The sequence below is a fragment of the Engraulis encrasicolus genome, chromosome 7 (genome assembly GCF_034702125.1).
Source record: "Engraulis encrasicolus isolate BLACKSEA-1 chromosome 7, IST_EnEncr_1.0, whole genome shotgun sequence".
Taxonomy (NCBI): domain Eukaryota; kingdom Metazoa; phylum Chordata; class Actinopteri; order Clupeiformes; family Engraulidae; genus Engraulis; species Engraulis encrasicolus.
In genome coordinates, this window is record NC_085863.1 from 37,091,382 (window position 1) to 37,108,881 (window position 17,500).

A 17,500-nucleotide genomic window follows, 5' to 3' on the forward strand; every position below is an offset into this window, starting at 1 on the left:
TCTGCTCAGTTCTGTAGTAGAGTTGTAATATAGTTATATAACTGACTGCAGTTGCAACTTGCATGCAGCACATGTAACAATTTTGGACATACTGTATATTTTTAGCTCAAATGCACAGTATATTTATTTCCATTGTGATTTAGTATATACTGTGAAGCTGTAAGATAAAGTGTTACCTAACGTACTGGTCTTCCTTACTCACTGGAAGATAAAGGATTCCATTGTGTGTAAATAATATATATCATATGATTAAATTTTAAGATGGCACTTGCAAGAACATGGTACTTTATGTGGAGGAATCTAGCGTGACATTGGAGGTCACCACAGCACCCAGCACAGCAGTCATGCATTTTATTGGCTATTTAGTTGCACAATATGGCATGAACGTATGCTATATAATTATATATATATATATTACCTTACACTTACTGTAGCTGATGCTTCAGTCTGTTGCTATCCAAAGCGCCTTACATTTATTTAGTTACAGAGTATTGGTTACCATCCCTGGAGCAATGTGAGGTTAGATGCTTTGCTCAAGTGGCACTTCAGTCATGGATAACGAGGGATTCGAGCCCGCAACCCCCTGATTTCAAGCCCATTTCCCTAACCATTAGGCCACGTCTTACCTAGGTCATTTACCAAGTCTGATTGCAGATGTAGTCACATGACACTGACAGCTGATACTGGAGGCTTGCTGTTGACGGCTGACGCCTTTACAAGAGTACAAGGATTTCATTTGTGACATGCAAAGAAATACTATGAAAGTACAACATACAGTGAAATTTGAAGGAGGAGAGCGCTAACAGTTACAACACGGCTAAACGTCCTGTTTTTTGGAGCAACTCCATTCTCTTGTGTCATGAAAGAGAGATGTCTTTTGCCCGAGGAGGAATATTTCAAAAATAGCAACAGAAGAATCAGAATGAAAGACACTGACTGAAAACAAAGAAATGCATCGTGAGCTTCTTCATCTTTTCCTCATCTTTCATCTCCAACGTGAGACTTTTTGGGCTGTTTTTTTTCTGATTCCTGGAGAACGAGAGAGAGAGAGAGAGAGAGAGAGAGAGAGAGAGAGAGAGAGAGAGAGAGAGAGTGTGTTCATAAAGCTGTCAAAATGTATTCACCTAACTCCCCACTCTGCCAGAGATAAACAAGCCAGCAGGCAGGCGCAAACAGGTGTTTTCTTTTTCATACCGTTTTTTTTTTTTTTTTTACCCGAGGATGTAGAAATAGCAGACAGTTTTCCCTCCCCTTATTTCAATCATGAACTCCTCAGGCAAAGTTTTCCGGAGACAGACGGTGTTGGTGAATCATAATGTGTGCATGAGTACTGTAAGAGACCTAGGGCAGCTAACAGATTGGACCGGGCCTGGGACAAAATCATGTAAATCCCCCTCCTCTCAATACATACAATGTAATGGGGGTCCCAATTCTCGACCCCCCATTTCCCTGGGCCCAGGACAACTGACCCTTTTGTCCCCCACTGTTGGCAAGCCTGAAGAGACTCCCACACCTCACATTACTGTAATAGCAATTCCCAAGGCACCCCCCCCCACCCCCACCCCCCAACCATAGGGCTATTATTTAAACAAACACTACCGTGTCAGACATTACAGTAATTACTAAGCCTCCCCATAGATGCTGCTGCCACTGCCACATCCCTCAGGGTGAAGCTGGTGTGTGTGTGGTACTTGGACTGCATGTCTCAGGGGATGGTGGTACCAGGTGTGTGTGTGTGTGTGTGTGTGTGTGTGTGTGTGTGTGTGTGTGTGTGTGTGTGTGTGTGTGTGTGTGTGTATCTGTGTGTGTGTGTGTGTGTGTGTGTGTGTGTGTGTGTGTGTGTGTGTGTGTGTGTGTGTGTGTGTGTGTGTGTGTGTGTGTGTGTGTGTGTGGATGGCACTGTATATGTGTTCATGTGTGGTGACTGCAGTATGTGTGGGTAATGCATATGTGCAATTTGTAATTTGTACAAATACAGTATGTAAGAATAACGTGTGCATGTTATTGATATGGCTCACATAACCTTAGCCAGGTCAGTGTCCCCTGACACGCGTTTCCCAAAGCCCACATATAATGGAGCTGTCCTAGATTTTTCTTCAGACGGCCAAGCACACAGTAGTCCTTTTGATGTGTCCAGTACTGAACCACTTGTGCTTTCCCCCTGGAGGTGTCTTTGGAGAGCAGTAGGAGTTCAAGAGAAAGACAGGGAAAAAGAGATAGTAGGTAGATGGGAAGACAGAAATAAACAGGGAGCCTAAGAGTGAGAGCAAAATTTATTGTGAGCATTTGTGAAGTAAGGTGTAAGGTGATGATTTTGCGTGTGCGTGTGCGTGTGCGTGCGTGCGTGCGTGCGTGTGTGTGTGTGTGTATAAATGTCGGCAACTGTGTGAATGAGTCATTCCTCACCTTAATGCACATTACCACCTTAACAGGACATGCATGCATCACTTAAAAGGCATCCCCTAATGGCCACCACACAAAAGCATACATGTCACATCAATAAATCAAAACACTCAGCTTGCTGGTCGGACAAGCAAAGAAACAACAACGCCGACCAAAAAGGTACAAGGTGTCAGTTGGTTGGCATGGCAGCCCAGCCTCATTGCATTGCCTCCACAACATCAGGAGTGGGGGAAACGGAGGGGAAGGACTCAAAACAAGCCAACTCAAACAAGCTCCAGCTGTGAGGTTTGTAGATTGTGCCGTGCTCTTAATTCAATATTTTCTCGGCTCCTTGGCTGCTCTTTAGTACAACCAATGTCAAAAAATGAGAGAAGAATTTTCTTCTCTTTTTCTTACTCTGGAAGTTCCAACTCTTTCTCATGCCCAGAGGCGCATCTTGCCACCAGGCAAGGCAGGCAGCCGCTTGGGGCCCCCAAGCCCATAGATAGTGAATTACAGCGCATACTGTACTACAGTAGTGGCGATTTTGGTTCAAATGTTCATTCTTTTGCATTTTCGCTTGGGGCCCCACCTGACCCTAGAATCGCCTCTGCTCATGCCGCCCACATTAACATCCATGATCTGCCATTAGATATAATTACTTACAGAACAGATACTCAATTGAATATGTAAGTTAGGAGTTATGAAGGCGGGCGGCAGGTCAAACTAAACAGACATCACTAAGTTTTCTACCACATTTTTTCTGGGTTCTGTGTTTCTAGAGGTGAAACACCTGAACAAATAACGTGAAAGCGTATAGCGATACATTTTCAGTTGACAGTACTCATGTTTCATTGCTATTTTAATCCAGTGGTTTTCCTCACTTGGCAAAGGCTTTTAATTTGGTGATTTTGAAAGGAATGCTCAAACTTTAAGCTCTTCAAGGATGCTGGATCAAGTTTTTGTTATGAGGGGTTTTTTTGTTTTGCTCTTTTATCTTTTTTAAAAATGGCATACAAAAATATGTCAATTAAAATAATGTGCTCTAGGAAAAGGGTAGGGAGTGGATTGTTAAAATATTGCTTTTTATATTTGAAAAGTGACAGAATTTTAAAGCAATGTCTTTTATGCCTTGAAGCACACCACGCAAACACAAAAGGTGCATTCTGTTATAAAATGCCTCATAAACACTAATCACGAAGCTCTGATTAAATGGAGGAAGTTTTAAGGAAGGCATATATTTCTACTTCTAATATCTGAACAGCTTCAGTGCACATTGCTAAACACTCTAAATAGATCATAATAGATCATTTCTCTTTTCAGCTTAAACGCAAAGCAAGAAAAAAGCAAAGGCAATCTTTATTTATGTAACTCTTTTTATCTACACAGAGACCGTTCAAAGTGCTTCAGACAGACTTAATAAAAAACACTACATCTGCAGAAATGTGTATAAAATCTGTAGTATTCCATGAAATACGTGAGGTTGTTAAGAAGATGATACAATGGAATGGATACTACCTTTATCACAAACATCAAGATGTTTTCTCTATCATAAACATTTATGTCAAAGTGTTTTTAGATCTCATCCACAGGGAGGTAGCATGCTTTTAACATCTGTCGTATCTCCATTAGTCAGAGCATGTAGACCATGAGGAAACACCTCCACACTTTATCCTGCAATATATTTCTGTTTGGCCTGGCACAGAATAGATGATCCAAGATCTCGTGGCAAATAATCTACCTTGTTTTTTTGTTGCTTTTTCCTTTTGTTTTTGCTTTCTTTGTGATTGATTTTTGTTCTCCTTCTCTCTCTCTCTCTCTCTCTCTCTCTCTCTCTCTCTCTCTCTCTCTCTCTCTCTCTCTCTCTCTCTCTCTCTCTCTCTCTCTCTCTCTCTCTGTTTCCTCTCTCAGCTCCCGTGTTCTATTTCGGGGAAATGGAGTACTCTGTGGATGAAAGTGCTGGCTACGTGGAAGTGAGAGTGTGGAGAACAGGAACGGACCTCTCCCAGGCCGCAGCGGTGACGGTCCGGTCACGCAAGACTGACCCCGTTTCTGCCGAAGGTAAGAAAGTGGACCGCCGGGTGCCCCCGTGACACCAGCAATTTAACATCTCACGCCACCTTGGTGGCAGCACTTACAGCTTTTTTCATGTGTACAGGGCCAGCGCTAGGCATAGGCAGACAAGGCAGACGCTTAGGGTGCCAAATGTCTTGCTAATGCCCCAGTGTCCCACAGAATTAGAACATCAAGCAAAAAAAAAACATTTAACTTAATATTGGCAATGATTATTCATGGGCATTCAGTGCATCATCTGTAGATCAGTAGATCAGCTGTACTCCATGCCAGTTTGTAAAGGCACAAAAAGGAGTTGGGCACCAAATTGCCCAACATTCCTGCACGTGCGTGTGTGAAAACGAAAGCAAAAACTCCCACACACTATTCATCCCTTTACCAACACACCACATTTTAGTCCTCCGACCTTACTCAGATTATTTGCGAATACGAAAGGAACACCTGTCATACTCAAATTCGCACCTTCGAAAACTTCAGCCCACAGGTTCCATTTCTACAGCATGTTCTGTCATCTGCATGTACATCTGTTTTTTCCTCTGCACTGAAACTTCACATTAACAGACGAGCGGGGATGAGTGTGTATTTGAAGCTCCGCCTACACTGCTTGTCCTTAGTTATATTTACTCTCAGATCCTGGATCAGTGCCAGTTTGCGCTTTATTCTTTTTTTATTTTCAAAAAAAAATCTCTTCCGTGTACTTTTTACACAAATCCATAGCGCAATTAATGTACCGCATTGCAGTGCAAGTTGAAAATAGTGCTCTGCGAGTAGTATACACTAATTTCATGCTTGGGGAGTATTTGTCAATACAGTTGGCCGCCTCTGTTGCCAATAAACTGGTGTGTGTTTGGATGGGGGTTAATCTGTGGTGTAGACCGGCATCAAGTCAGCAGCTATGGAAACAGTTGGCAACCCTCTCTCTCTCTCTCTCTCTCTCTCTCTCTCTCTCTCTCTCTCTCTCTCTCTGTCTCTCTCTCTCTCTGTCTCTCTCTCTCTCTCTCTCTCTCTCTCTCTCTCTCTCTCTCTCTCTCTCTCTGGCCATCCTAAGTGCCCCTGATGATTGTGCTGTGCTGGGGGAGCAGAGCAGCTAATCCTTTTTACAGTGGTTGCAACTTGCTGAACTGCGCCGAGCAGCCAAGTCAGGGGAGGCTGCCTGGGTGATAGGATTTCTGATCCTGTGAAAAAATGCCACAACAGCATCTCTCTCTCTCTCTCTCTCTCTCTCTCTCTCTCTCTCTCTCTCTCTTCCTCTCTCTCACTCTCTCTCTCTCTCTCTCTCTCTCTCTCTCTCTCTCTCTCTCTCTCTCTCTCTCTCCTTTTCATTCTTTATTTCTTTCTAACTTTCTCTTTTTTGCTCTCCCTCTCTACCCCTCACTCCACATCTCTTTTTTCTTGTCCTTCCACTCTCCTTCCCTCTCTTGCTCTCTCTCTTTTACACACACACACACACACACACACACACACACACACACACACACACACACACACACACACACACACACACACACACACACACACACACACACACACACACACACCTCGAGGGAGAACAGAAATGAATACATTTTGCGCTGTGTGTGTAGGACTAACTTTGACCTCTGCTGCCTGACCATGGCTTTCTCTTGCTGCGTGCTGTGTGTTTATTATCACATATTTTTCATATTTGCAGAGCTCTTTCCCAAAACGCTATATAACAATTTTCAAAACTTGAGTGTTTTCGTTGTCTTTCTCTGTTAGTAATATCGTTGAAATGAGTCCAGATTCTGGAAATGTCAGACATCACTAACCCAGTTCTTATTATCCTAGCGCTGTCTTAAAATCAGATTTTTTTTAAAAAATATTAAAAAATATTTTATGTATACTTTGTAAAACTTTATGATGTTTTGGAAAAGAGCTCTTAATTTGTTTACATTAGCTTATTCTTGCTGCCTGCTGGATGTTTATTATTATATATTTATATTTATTTATATTTTTGCCTGTTTTAGTCTTTCAAACTGCAGCTGGCCAGGATGATGTTTTTAATGTTTTTATAGCTTTTTGGAAAAGACCTCTTCCTTTATTTACATGTGCTTATTCTTACTGCATGCTGTGTGTTTATTATATATATATTATATTTTATTTTTAGATATATTTATTTATATTTTTGCTTGTTTTGATTCTTCTAACTGCAGCCGGTCAGGACTACGTGGGCATAAGCCAGAGCCTGGACTTTGCGCCGGGGGTGAACATGCAGACGTTCCGGGTGACCATCTTGGACGACCTTGGCAAGCCGGCGCTAGAGGGCACGGAGAAGTTTGAGCTGGTGCTGCGTCTGCCGTCCAACGGCGTCCTGGGGGAGCCCGGCAAGGCCATGGTCTTCATCAACGACTCCGTGTCCGACTGTGAGTGTTATGTAATGAAATGAATAAGTGAAGAGCCAGTCCAACACACATAGCAACACACACAACCTTGCACATGCACAAACATGCACTGCTACTACACTCTTAAACAGAGAGACAGGCTCTGCATACACACGCGTATGCATACACACACACACTCACTACACACTCACACACACACACACACACACACACACACACAAACACACACACACACACACACACACACACACACACACACACACACACACACACACACACACACACACACACACACACACACACACACACACAGATTTTCTAGATTTATTCATTATGCATAATGCAAGTGGAATGATGCAAATAGACCCAACAAATTACATTGTCAGTTAAAAAAAACTTTTTTTAACATATGACCCACACACAGCACACCCAAAACCAACATCTCCATGTTTTTGAAGTCGGAAGTCTCTTAATTTCCTTGGCCCATTGCAGCTGCGCAGGGCCGCTGCTAAGGTTTTGGAGGCCCTCCAAACTGGTCAGAGGCCCCCGCTAATAATTAAATAATGATAATAATATAATAATCTACTAACTAATAAATATGTTTTGTAATGTAATATTTGTTATTTTTAGAGATGCACCGGATCCGGTTCCGGCAGGATAATAGGGTTTTTCACAGGATCCGGTTCCAGGATCCAGGATCCGGTAGCCGAGGCTTTTCAGTCAAAATAGTTTGAGCGAACGTGATAAAAAAGGGCCCACGTGTGCGAGTAGGCTATGTGTTTCAACCCTTTTGTAGGATCCGGTATCCGGTTCCGGATCCGGCAGGATCTTAAGCAGTGGATCCGGTATCCGGCAGGATCCTAAAAATCAGGATCCGGTGCATCTCTAGTTATTTTATAATCAATTTTCATGACGTCTCAATGTCATGATCTCAATTTAAGAGGCTCCAATTTTGGGGGCAAAGTGGTTGGTGCCCCAAGCACTGATTGGCGCCCTAAGCACTCTGCATACTCTGCTTATATGTAGCGGCGTCTCTGCAGCTGCGTCTACATTTTTCTCTCTATCGCTGCCTCTCCTCCTCCAGTGCCAAAGATGCAGTTTGAGAAGGCCGTGTACTCCGGCGAGGAGAGCGAGGGCCAGATCTCGGCCGTGGTGAAGCGCAGCGGGGACCTGAGCTTCAGCTCCAGCGTGCGGTGCTACACGCGGCAGGGCTCGGCCCAGGTGGGGGAGGACTTCCAGGAGAGGCCCAACACCGACGCCTCCCTTATCACCTTCCTACCAGGCATGGACACGCAACTTTTAACTTTAGCTTAAACTTTCTCTCTCTCTCTCTCTCTCTCTCTCTCTCTCTCTCTCTCTCTCTCTCTCTCTCTCTCTCTCTGGTTAAGTGCTCCTGGTCATTTTGCAGTGGCAATGACCACCAACTATTACGTTGGTGCTGGAATGTGGAGTGGTCTCATCCAAACTTCTTCACTCAGTGTAAATTTAGTGTAATGAGCAATGGCTGGTATTTTTATGTGGAAAAGTCACCCGCTTCATAATGAAGTGTTGGTTGTTTTTTTCTATGGGAGGTGGGGCGTCTAGATGTATAGGCCAGCAATGGTGAAGAATCTTTAAAAAAGGTCCTGGTTGCGGTTCATGATCCGGATCACCACCAGAATTTAATCACTTGTTCCTTGGGTCATTAACAACACCTCCACAAAGTTCCGTCCAAATTCGTTGAATAGTTTTTGAGTTATCCTGCTGACAAACAGACAGACAAACAGACAAACCAACGCAACCAAAAACATTACCTCCTTGGCGGAGGTAAAAACCATTACCTCCTTGGCGGAGGTAATGATTCAACAAAGACGCTTTTGCACTCTGTAGTTGGGTAGGTGCATAGGATATTATCCCAATGGAGTTATCATTCAAGTTTAAAGGAATCCTGCACACTGTCCATTCCACCAGCAAACTTTATTGCAATGTTTTGGTCATCCGAACTTCTTCAGGTAAAGAAGGTCGGATGCCCAAAACGTTGTATTAAAGTTTGTTGGCGGAATGGACACTTGAACCATACTGTAATGAGTCATGTGACTGAAATTCTAAAACCTGTTTTCCACCTTAAACTCTAACAGAAGTTTCCATTTTCCCGGCGTGTTGTCTTTCTCACTGTGTGTGCGTGCGTGGGTGTCTGTGTGTGTGTGTCTGTGTCTCTGAATCTCTGCATCTGTGCATGTCTGTGTATATGTTCATGTGTATGTGTGTATGTGTCTGCATCTGTGAGTGTGTGTCTGTCCATGTCTGTGCATCTGTGTGTGTTCGCACATTTGCGTGAGTGTGTGTATGTCTGTGTATGTATCTGTGTCTGTGCGTCTGTGTGTGTGTATCCGTTGGTCTTTGCAGGAGAGTCAGAGAAGACCTGCGTGGTGACTCTGGTGGATGACCAGCTGTATGAGGAGGAGGAGGAGCTGAGGCTGCGTCTGGGGACACCCAAGAGCGCCTCCCCCTACGGGGCCAGCGTCGGGGACCAGGACGAGACCCTCATCAAGATCCAGGACACCGCCGACAGTAAGACTACTACAGCCCCAAGCACAGTTTTCAGATGTGTGTGTGTGTGTGTGTGTGTGTGTGTGTGTGTGTGTGTGTGTGTGTGTGTGTGTGTGTGGGTGGGTGTGTGTGTGTGTGTGTGTGTGTGTGTGTGTGTGTGTGTGTGTGTGTGTGTGTGTGTGTGTGTGTGTGTGTTTGTGTGGGTGTGGGTGTGGGTGTGTGTGGGTGTGGGTGCATGCGTGCATGCGTGTGTGAGTGTGTGTGTTTGGGTGGTATATGGTACACTTTGGAAGCATTTACAACTATCGATTTTGCATCCAGAGCTCCAAACAAAGCTTTCAGATGGGGGGAGTGCCAATTTCTTAATTTAGTATCCTGTATTCCAAGGAAATTATTTTAAGTGTTTTTAAATGACTTTTTTTTTAAACTGAAAAGCAATTTTCCTGGTTGGAATTGTCACTCTTAAATCAAGTGGCTAACTAACTAGTGGCTAAAACTCCTGATCCTGGCTGAGGTTGTGTGGTAAATTAATTAAGATGATCTGGTTCATTGAATTGTCTGAGACAAATATGTGGCAGAGTTTTTACTTTCTGAACCTCTGCAGCCAATGGGGTGATACAGTCAGCCATAGTCCTCTGGTCCTTTCTTAAGCCATTGATAACGATGCTGTGTATATGCTGCATTTACCTAGGCGCCAGGAGCTGCATAGACATAGCATTCAGAGATTTGAGATTTTTTTGAATTAATAATGTGGGTATGTTAGAGCTAAATGAACACATTCTAATGTAAGAGGAGGGTCTTAGCTTTTAAAGGCTGGTTTCGTTTCATGTTTTTTTGTGCTTCGGAGATATTAAGGTTTTATAGGCTTAGGGCACTTTTTCCCAAAAACGGCCTAGGCATTCACCATGCGTTTTTTGCAGGTGTTTTAGGTTAAAATGGGTTAACCTAATCTGGTTTTCATCTCCACAGAGCCTATCATCAAGCTGGGAGAGATCAAATTCAGCGTGAACGAGCCCAAGGAAGCAGGGCAGGTGACATTGGTGAAGATCCCGGTGATCCGTGTAGGTGACACTTCCAAGGTGTCCCTGGTTAGAGTGCACACCAAAGACGGGTCGGCCACCTCCGGAGCAGACTACCATCCCATCTCTGAGGGTGAGGCAACCATGGAAATCGTGAATGTGAATGTGCATGTAGCTGAAAGCCAAATTAAAAGCAGTTCATACTGTATTTATATCTTTTAGACATGAAAATCTCAAATGCATCACGTAGCCACAAGGTTGCACCAGTGCTTGCCTTGTTACTTCTAGTTTGACTTGGTCATTAATTTGGGGATACATTAATTTGGGGATTAATAAAAGTACTCTACTCTACTCTACGAGAGAGACACAAATACAAGGAGTACATTCTCAATATGACCGTTGTTTTAGTGGAAATGCATTAATTTCTCTTGAGCTGAGCACACTTCCTTTCAAAACAACATAAACAGAAGAGGCTGTAATTGTTTGATGTCATCCATCCATGCAGATGTTGAGTTCAAGAAGGGTGAGACGGAGCATTCCGTGGAGGTGGAGATTCTGTACGACGGCGTGAGGGAGATGCGTGAGGCCTTCACCGTCCACCTCAAAGCCGATGAAAACATGGTGGCTGAGATACAGGTCAGGGGGCCACCACGACTTTCATGCATAGCAGTGTTATCTCATCTCAGGGGTGCATTTCTCGTGGTTAGCCAGTTAGCAACTTGGGTAGTGGTCAATGGGACATTGAAAACAACAAAGTAGCTTACGTAGTTAGCAACTATGGTTTCGAGAAATTCACCCCAGAGTTGCTGCAACTTTCATTGTACTCCTTGCCCTTCAATTGCTCTTGCTGCTCTCTAACGACATGACTAATGACGTGTTTTTAATAGAAGCACGAACTCCTGAAGAAACACTTAGAGCGATAACTTAGAACAATAGCTTCCAACATCTGTGTTGTGTTCATTATTCTCAGGCCTTCCGTGCGATATTACCATATTTATTCAGCATGCAATGGAAACCATGCATCATTGTCTTCAGCCCGCACAACTGATGTTTATTTCTGAAACTACAGTCTACGGGAACTTGCTCGCTCCTCATTTAATTCATGTCGACACTTTTTCATATGAACTCAGATGCCTTCTGTACACACACGCACACCCAACGTTGCCAGATCAGGCAGTTCCTGCCCAATCGGGCTGTTGAGTATGACCATCTGCAGGTAAAAATAGGTGTTGAGCGGGTTTGTTTGTAGATTTATAGCCATATAAATCAATGGACTTAGCTGAAATTGAGTGGGGTTTAGTGCTTCCAGGCGTTCTTCTGAGCAATTATTTGGGCTGGAAATCAGCTGGAATAACATGCAAACTTGCGCAGATTTTTGTTGCATACACACCAGCAATATCCATAGCATCAGTAGCAGTGACAGTAGCACCAATCTGTCGAAACGTGGCCCACTTGAAGTCTTGCGAGGCTGACGAGACAAGAGAGAGACCCCATGCTGTGTTTTGTTCGACAGATGACCAAGGCCATCGTCTACATCGAGGAGACCAATAGCATGGCAGACGTCACCTTCCCCTCGTTGCCGCGGGTGGTGTCCCTGTTGCACTATGACGGCGTCAGAAGCAAGAGAGACGTCGGCGCCCAAGAGAAGCTGCAGCCCCCCGCTGGCTATCCTGTCGTCTGTGTCACGGTACGCTACGCTGCATACGCCATGCGGTGGCTCTGCTCTCCTCACACACTGGCATGTGTCAATCTCCTTTGACATCTTCTGCTTGGGAGTAGAGCTGTAATTGTCTGAAGTCATGCTGGAGTTGCATGCTCCTCGCTCTCACCCTTGCTTTTGGGCCAATACAAGTCTGATGTTATATTAACTTGACTATAGCTACTTGGACTATGACTATAGCTACTCGGAGATGCAAGTTAATTAGGATTAAAAACAGTCAAAAAAGTTTTGTTTTAGACAACTGGACTTCTTTTTTGGGGATTGAAAGTGTTTCAGTTCTTCTCTCAAAGAAACTTTGAATTCCGATGTGGGAATCGGGAATAATCTATCTCGGGAGGGTTGGTTAAAAACATTTTTGATGCAGCTGACTTACAGTCATCGTCAGACAGCTGTCCTCAATTAAAGCACCTAATCATTAAACAAGTATATTAAAAAAAAGATAATAGATGTAGGTTGACTGACAGCACCCTCCCCCCCCAAAAAAACCCACATTCACACACTCAAATATCCCCTAATTGTATTGCGTTCATTATGTCTTTGTTAAATCTAGTCATTCAGGGTTTTTTTCTCTCTCTACCTGACATGTTTAAACAGTGTAACCATCTTCCATCTTCGTCATATGATGTTACAGTATAACATCAAAACATCTCATGTAAAGGGAAACACTTCTACATGTCTTAACAAAAAAAGTAATGACTAAAAATCTTTCACTTTTTTATGTCTACTTTTTCTCTCTCTCTCTCTCTCTCTCTCTCTCTCTCTCTCTCTCTCTCTCTCTCTCTCTCTCTCTCTCTCTCTCTCTCTCTCTCTCTCTCTCTCTCTCTCTCTCTCTCTGTTGATAGCCTTATTATGCCCACTCTTCCAACAGTTGAACGCTGTGATAGTCATTGAAAAGACTTTACTGCCATAGGGGCTACACTAACTATGCCATAGCACAGAGCCTTTAGTAATACACTATGACTAGGTCATTGCCTTTCTGGCGACAGTGGATTTACAGGGGGGCATATTTTAATAGATCAAAATGATATTTCACCGCGCTAACTTTCCTTTGTCTCTCTCTGCTCTCTGTGTCCGTTTTCACATCCTGATCACCCACGTACACACACACACACACACACACACAGGCCTGCAACCCCAGGTACGGCGACTTTGACAAGACGGGCTCCATCTGCGTGAGTGAGAACATCAACGACACGCTGACGCGCTACCGCTGGCTCATCAGCGCCCCCACAGGCCCGGACGGCGTCACCAGCCCCATGCGCGAGGCCGACTTCGACACCTTCTTCACCTCCTCCAAGATGATCACGCTGGACTCGGTCTACTTCCAGGCCGGCTCCAGGGTGCAGTGCGCGGCCAGGGCCGTCAACTCCAACGGGGACGAGGGCCTGGAGCTCAGCAGCCCCGTCATCACCATCAGCCAGGAGGAGGGTGAGGATCACAGCACACTTCTGGAGGACACACCTACACACAAACACAGCCGAAATGGACATACTGTACTGTAGGTGCAGGGCTCTAAATTAACTTTGATCTTCACCAGCCACACCAAAATGGTTTGTAGATGTTCAGTTTCTCCTTTTACATGCTGTGTAAGGTTAAAAGGATCAATTAGAGTGATAAATTCCGTAGCATTTTAGAATTGCACCTAAGTATTCAAAAATCAATGATTACAAAAGGTTTGTTTTGGAGGGTTCTATCATTCGGCAGGGCTAACTTAGTTGACACTGACCATTGGAATAATTTCCATTAAATCGTTCTGAGGTTGTTTGGGGACAGTTTACCATCTTGGCAGGATGTACTCAGAGTTCCCGCTTTGTTGTTAACACAGGAATTGAGAGATAGTCCATGGAAACAGAAGGGAAACTACCATTTGATCGAAATGGAGTAGACTCGGCAAGAATTTTAAAGGACATTGTTTCAAGTCTCCTATTGAGATGAATGGGAATTGGCACTCTATTTCCTTGTTCCTCCCGCCCTGAGCGGCTGCTTCAAATTGAAATAAAACATTTGTGGTCCAATAATATTATGTCATTGGAAATATAAATACACACACACACACACACACGCACACACCATTATCTTTATTTCAGCCCTCTAGTCACAATCAAACAGTCAAATTCATACTTGTACAAACTCTCTGTTCATGTCTCTCTTGCATACACATACACACATGTTGAATTCTTTATTTGAGCCCACAAATGGCATTTACATAGGGTTCAGATACATTTGTATATATACAAACGCACAAAACACACACACACACACACACACACACACACACACACACACACACACACACACACACACACACACACACACACACACACACACACACACTCTGAACATGTCACTAAAACATGACATATTCTGGCAAATTGTAACCCAGTCTACTACAGTGATAATCGACCATTTATGCAAATCCCAGCTAACAGAATGAGGACAGCCAAGCAGAAATGGAGCTACAGCTTTGCTGTTTTCCAAGAGATGTCACATTTGTGATTCTACTCGGCTCATATCCTATCATCCAACTTGAATAAAAGAAATCATCTAGAAAAAAAATCCAAAAAAGTTCCTCTGTGTGTAATCTGTCATCCTTCGCAAGTATTCCTGCATTGATTTGTCTTGTTTTTTTCCACTTCATGACTTTCAAATGAAAGAAATCATCCAGAAAAAATATTTGCAAAAGTTGCTTTGCTTGTGATCTGTCGTCCAAGTGCTAATGCTGAGGATTTTCTATTCTTTTGTTCTTCATGACAGGCATGTGCCATCCTCGCAAAGTGGGCACGGTGGGCGCTGAACCCTTCACAGCCAAACTCCGCTACACGGGCGCTGACGATCCTGACCATGCCAACCTGATCAAGCTCACTGTCACCATGCCACACATCGATGGTGAGGACAAACCTGCCTTGCCCTCTCCTCTCCTCTCTCATCTCCTCTCCTCTCCTCCTCTTCTCCTCCCCTCTCCTCTCCTCTCTCATCTCCTCTCTCCTCTCCTCTCCTCTCTCATCTCCTCTCTCCTCTCCTCTCCTCCTCTTTTCCTCCCCTCTCCTCTCCTCTCTCATCTCCTCTCTCCTCTCCTCTCCTCCTCTCTCCTCTCCTCCCCTCTCATCTCCTTTTCTCTCATTTTCTCTCCTCTTCTCTCCTCTCCTGTTCTCCTCCCCTCTCCTCTCCTTTTTTCTCCTCTCCTTTCCTCTCCTCTCCTCTCCTCTCCTCTCCTCTCCTCTCTCCTCCCCTCTCCTCTCATCTCCTTTTCTCTCCTTTTCTCTCCTCTCCTCTCCTCTTCTCCTCCCCTCTCCTCTCCTTTTTTCTCCTCTCCTCTCCTCTCCTCCCCAACTGCTGGGCAGCCCAACAAGTGGCTACAGCCAAATTTGAAACTAATCTCCTGAAAATTACTCTTGCCTCCCTTTCTCATTTTTGGTTGGCAATGGTTTCAGTGTTTTTCTCACTGTCTCTGACTTTCTTTGTCTCACCCATGTCAATTAAGTTTCATTCACTTTTTAATGCATTTCTTTCTTTCTTTCTTTCATTCTTTCTTTCTTTCTTTCTTTCTTTCTTTCTTTCTTTCTTTCTTTCTACTCTCTCTCTCTCTCTCTCTCTGACCAGGCATGCTGCCGGTGATCTCCACGCGTCCCCTGTCCAACTTCGAGCTGACCTTGAGCCCCGACGGCACGCGTGTGGGCAACCACCGCTGCTCCAACCTGCTGGACTACAACGAGGTCAGCACGCGCTACGGCTTCATCACCGAGGACACGCGCAACCCCGAGGCGGTGGGTGAGACCTCCCCGTACCAGTACAGCGCCCCCCTCCGCAGCGACAGCACGCTGCGCTTCTACCGCAACCTGAACCTTGAGGCCTGTCTCTGGGAGTTCGTCAGCTACTACGACATGTCGGAGCTGCTGACCGACTGTGGAGGTTCCATCGGCACCGACGGACAGGTGAGCAGTGACAGAAATGTTCAGCCTTTTTATTCTTCATTGGCCTGGTACTTCAACCAGTATCATTTCACTTTTGGCGCATTCAGGCTGACTGAGAATCGTGCCAGTGTTCATTCCCGCACCTAATCGCCCGGACAACAATGTGGGCGTCAACAGGTTCATCCGGGTAACACACTCACGTGTGGAAAAAGTTCAGTGCTGGTTGGCCTGAAAATAGTATTTGTGGGAATCATCCGAATTGGCAACGTTATGATTTGATTGGACAGATTGGTGAGCATCCGTGAAACATAACATGACTCCATCCTCATCCTATTCATACTACTTTTCATTGGTCTGATGCATTGGCCAATTTCTTTCACTTTGTGGAACATTTTTCTGAAATAGCAGCATTATGATTCGCTCCACATGGATGAGCAGGTGACTATCTATTCCAGATACACTTCAGGCTTTTTGGGCCTTTATTGATAGGAAGGTATAGCAATGACAAAATAGGATTGGGAAAGAGATATGGGATAGGGTTTGGAAATTATCCATTTGGCTGGATTCCGACGTGGGTCCCCATGGCCAGTATGCCTGTATGTTATGAGAGTACTACCACCACTAGATATTGTGCCACCCAATAGTATTAATCCTGCATATACTCTGCATTGTGTTGTGTAAAGTATAGACGTGCTTGAGTTGTTAATGGCAGTTATATATTGTGTTCATATTGCATGCCACTGTGGTGCACACACATACACAGCCAAAATGGCAGTGTCAATTCAACACGTAGAGAGTACTCTGGGACCAAATACAATCTACAAGATGTTAAATCAATTCCCTTAGTGTTGAATTAATGCTACATTTTTTTACTGTGTGTGAGAGAAGAGAGCAAGGGAGAGGCGGCAATCCCAAGTTGAAATCCAGTTTCGCAGTCCAGTGAGCCATGCCGCACTCCCCCCATGCCCTCCACACAACTATATCAATATTACGCAGCCAGGAAATCACTTTCAATTTAAGTTGGGCTTAGACATGCAGCGCGTGCATTAGACGCCTTCTCGGAGGACAGTCAAAAATAAATGCCTGAGGGTGAGGGGGCGCCGTGTCTCCGTGGGCTGAGGTGTTTGTAGTTTGGAGTAAGCACATTCACAAAAACAATAACCCGGGTGCCGGACAAAAGTGGTAGACAATGTGATAAAGTGGTCCGCACTCTGGGCTTGACCTCCAAAAATAGACATTGTATTTAAATGTATTTATATTAAAATATAATGAATATAATATTTAAATTATTTAAATTTACATTTATTTAAACCTAGACAGCAATGTTTTAATCCACCAGTGAGATCTTAGAAGATCTCACCGGATTTTTTTTCGGTGTATTTTCTTGTGTGTGTTCCACTTCATCACTCAGTGGACTAAGGTGCCATACCATAAATCTGGGGACCCGGGTTCGAGTTCAAAATCAGGTCTTTTCCCAATTCTTCCCCGTATCTCTCTGCACTACTG

At 44.3% G+C, this 17,500-nt stretch overlaps 1 protein-coding gene across 1 annotated transcript in view; it reads left to right on the top strand.

Annotated features, from left to right (window-relative positions):
- frem2a (FRAS1 related extracellular matrix 2a) overlaps positions 1 to 17,500 on the top strand; it is a 71,429-nt gene that overhangs the window by 44,926 nt on the left and 9,003 nt on the right. Inside the window, exons 7-16 of the mRNA XM_063202507.1 lie at positions 4,294 to 4,443; positions 6,627 to 6,836; positions 7,900 to 8,097; positions 9,201 to 9,365; positions 10,314 to 10,496; positions 10,869 to 10,999; positions 11,877 to 12,050; positions 13,208 to 13,511; positions 14,838 to 14,969; positions 15,684 to 16,015. Of these exons, the coding sequence (XP_063058577.1) occupies positions 4,294 to 4,443; positions 6,627 to 6,836; positions 7,900 to 8,097; positions 9,201 to 9,365; positions 10,314 to 10,496; positions 10,869 to 10,999; positions 11,877 to 12,050; positions 13,208 to 13,511; positions 14,838 to 14,969; positions 15,684 to 16,015 (1,979 nt within the window). The remainder of the gene's footprint in view (positions 1 to 4,293; positions 4,444 to 6,626; positions 6,837 to 7,899; positions 8,098 to 9,200; positions 9,366 to 10,313; positions 10,497 to 10,868; positions 11,000 to 11,876; positions 12,051 to 13,207; positions 13,512 to 14,837; positions 14,970 to 15,683; positions 16,016 to 17,500) is intronic.